This window comes from Octopus bimaculoides, chromosome 30 (assembly GCF_001194135.2).
Source record: "Octopus bimaculoides isolate UCB-OBI-ISO-001 chromosome 30, ASM119413v2, whole genome shotgun sequence".
In the NCBI taxonomy this organism is placed as follows: Eukaryota; Metazoa; Mollusca; class Cephalopoda; order Octopoda; family Octopodidae; genus Octopus; species Octopus bimaculoides.
In genome coordinates, this window is record NC_069010.1 from 2,179,725 (window position 1) to 2,181,937 (window position 2,213).

At 39.6% G+C, this 2,213-nt stretch overlaps 1 protein-coding gene across 1 annotated transcript in view; it reads right to left on the reverse strand.

Annotated features, from left to right (window-relative positions):
* The window catches only part of LOC106874515 (A disintegrin and metalloproteinase with thrombospondin motifs 18), a 42,166-nt gene that overhangs the window by 4,073 nt on the left and 35,880 nt on the right, over positions 1-2,213 (reverse strand). Inside the window, exons 12-13 of the mRNA XM_014922269.2 lie at positions 1,609-1,725; positions 219-407 (exon numbers count right to left, since the gene is read on the reverse strand). Of these exons, the coding sequence (XP_014777755.1) occupies positions 219-407; positions 1,609-1,725 (306 nt within the window). The remainder of the gene's footprint in view (positions 1-218; positions 408-1,608; positions 1,726-2,213) is intronic.

Sequence of the window (2,213 nt, forward strand, 5' to 3'; positions counted from 1 at the left end):
CCGTAACTTAGCAGATCGGTAAAAGAGACCAATAGAATAAGTACTAGGCTTACAAAAAATAAGTTTTGGGGTTGATTTGTTTGACTAAAGGCAGTGCTGCAGCATGGCCACAGTCAAATGACTGAAACAAGTAAAAAAATAAAAGATTATATATATATATGCTATAAGCTCGTATTGGAGGTCGCTTGTATTTTGAAGTCGATATTTAAGGGACTTACCTAAGGGCACAGTACCAGTTGCTGCACTGTCTACAGGGGAGGGAGGACTGTTGGCAACTTCTGTGGTGGTGGCCACTAGAGTGTGCAGATGTCTACACGTCTGGCAACAGACTCTGGACTGTCTATAAGTGTCGTAGTAGATACAGTTTGAAGCCAGGCATTGGTCACTGCGGTCACCAAACTCACAGTCTGGAAGAAGAAAATAGAAAAGGATATAGTTAGAGAGAGAGGGGGGGAGAGTGTGGAGAGAGGGGATGAAGGAGAAGAGAGTGTAAACAGACAAGAAGAGGATTTAGAGGGAGAGGAGAAAAGAAAGAGGGTGGAGAGCAGTGAAAAAGAGAGGGAGATCAAGTGAGAGGGAGAGGTGAAAGAAAGAGGGGAGAAAGAAAAGAGAGAGATGAAAGGGAGAAAGAAAGAGCATGGGAGAGGAAGAATACAGAAGAAAGGGAAGAGAGACTGAAAGGAGATACAGGGGGAGAGAGGGGGAGAGAGTGAGAGTAGAAAGAGTGAAGGAATGGACAGAGTGGGAAAGAGAGAGAAAATATGCAGATAGATAGATAGATAGATAGACAGAGAGATAGATGGATAGATAGGGAGACAGAGAGATAGATGGATAGATAGATAGATAGATAGATAGGTAGATAGATAGATAGACAGATAGATAGACAGGGAGATAGATGGATAGATAGATAGATAGATAGATACATTTCTTTTATTAGCCACACAGGGCTCAAGAAAGATGGGACAAATACAATGTAGAGCTTTTCTTTTTGGGAGGGGGAAGGAAAGAGAGAAAAAAAAGGGTGTGTCGATCAAAAGGGATCGTAGGAAGGGAAAAAGGGGGGAGTTCGATCAAAAGGGATCGAGAAGAAAAAAAAAAAAAAGCGATCAATAGGGATCGTGTATCACACAGTAATGTTCTCGTGTAAAAAGAGGGGAGGACAGTTTAGGTTTAGCCATGGAAAGAAAAGCCTACGGAAAAGACCACGGTAACCTTGGTCAATATTGTCATTGAAGAAACTATAACAGTAAGTGACTCTCTTTTGCCTTTTTGTTTTATTTTTTTAGACAGTCAGACAGACAGACTGATAGATAGATAGATAGATAGATAGATGGATAGATAGACAGACAGATAGATAGATGGACAGACAGACAGACAGACAGACAGATTGATAGATGGATGGATGGGCGGATAGATAGATAGACAGACATATAGACAGACAGATACATAGATCCATGGATAGATAATAGTGGTGGTGGTAGTAGTAGTAGAAGTAGTAGTAGTGGTGGTGGTAGTGGTGGTGGCAGTAGAAGTGATAGTATAGTGTGGTGGTGGATGTTGTAGTAGTGGTAGCAGTAGTTAATAGTAGTAGTAGTAGCGGTACCCTACCAGGGTGGGTAGTGTCCCTGAGTTTTGAACACGTGTAGCAGCACTCCTTGTGTTGAGTATAACAGTCAAGTCTAGTAATATTGGAACAGCCATCTCGTCTGTCTCCACATGCACAGCCTGCAAGAACAATGAATAATAATGATGATAATAATAATGATGATGGTGACAATAATAATAATAATAATAATAATAATAATAATCATAATCATAATGAAGGAAAAAAATGCTTTCTAATTGATGTATCAATACCAGCAGATGACAACGTTTCCCTAAAAGAAATGGAGAAACTTTCAAAATACAAAGACCTGGAAATAGAGGTAACTCGAATGTGGAATCTAAAAACAGAAACAATTCCTATCATAGTAGGTGCCTTAGGTATAATAAAAAAATATTCAGACAAATACATAACAAAAACACCAGGACTTACAAATATATATAACATACAGAAAATTGCACTACTGGGCACTGCACACATCCTACGCAAAACACTTTCAATACAGTAACCATAAGAGCATCACAGCAAACCACAGCACATACCCAAGGCACACAGCTGCGCTCGGTAGTGAAGTGAAAGCACATTATAAAAATAAAACTACTGAACAATA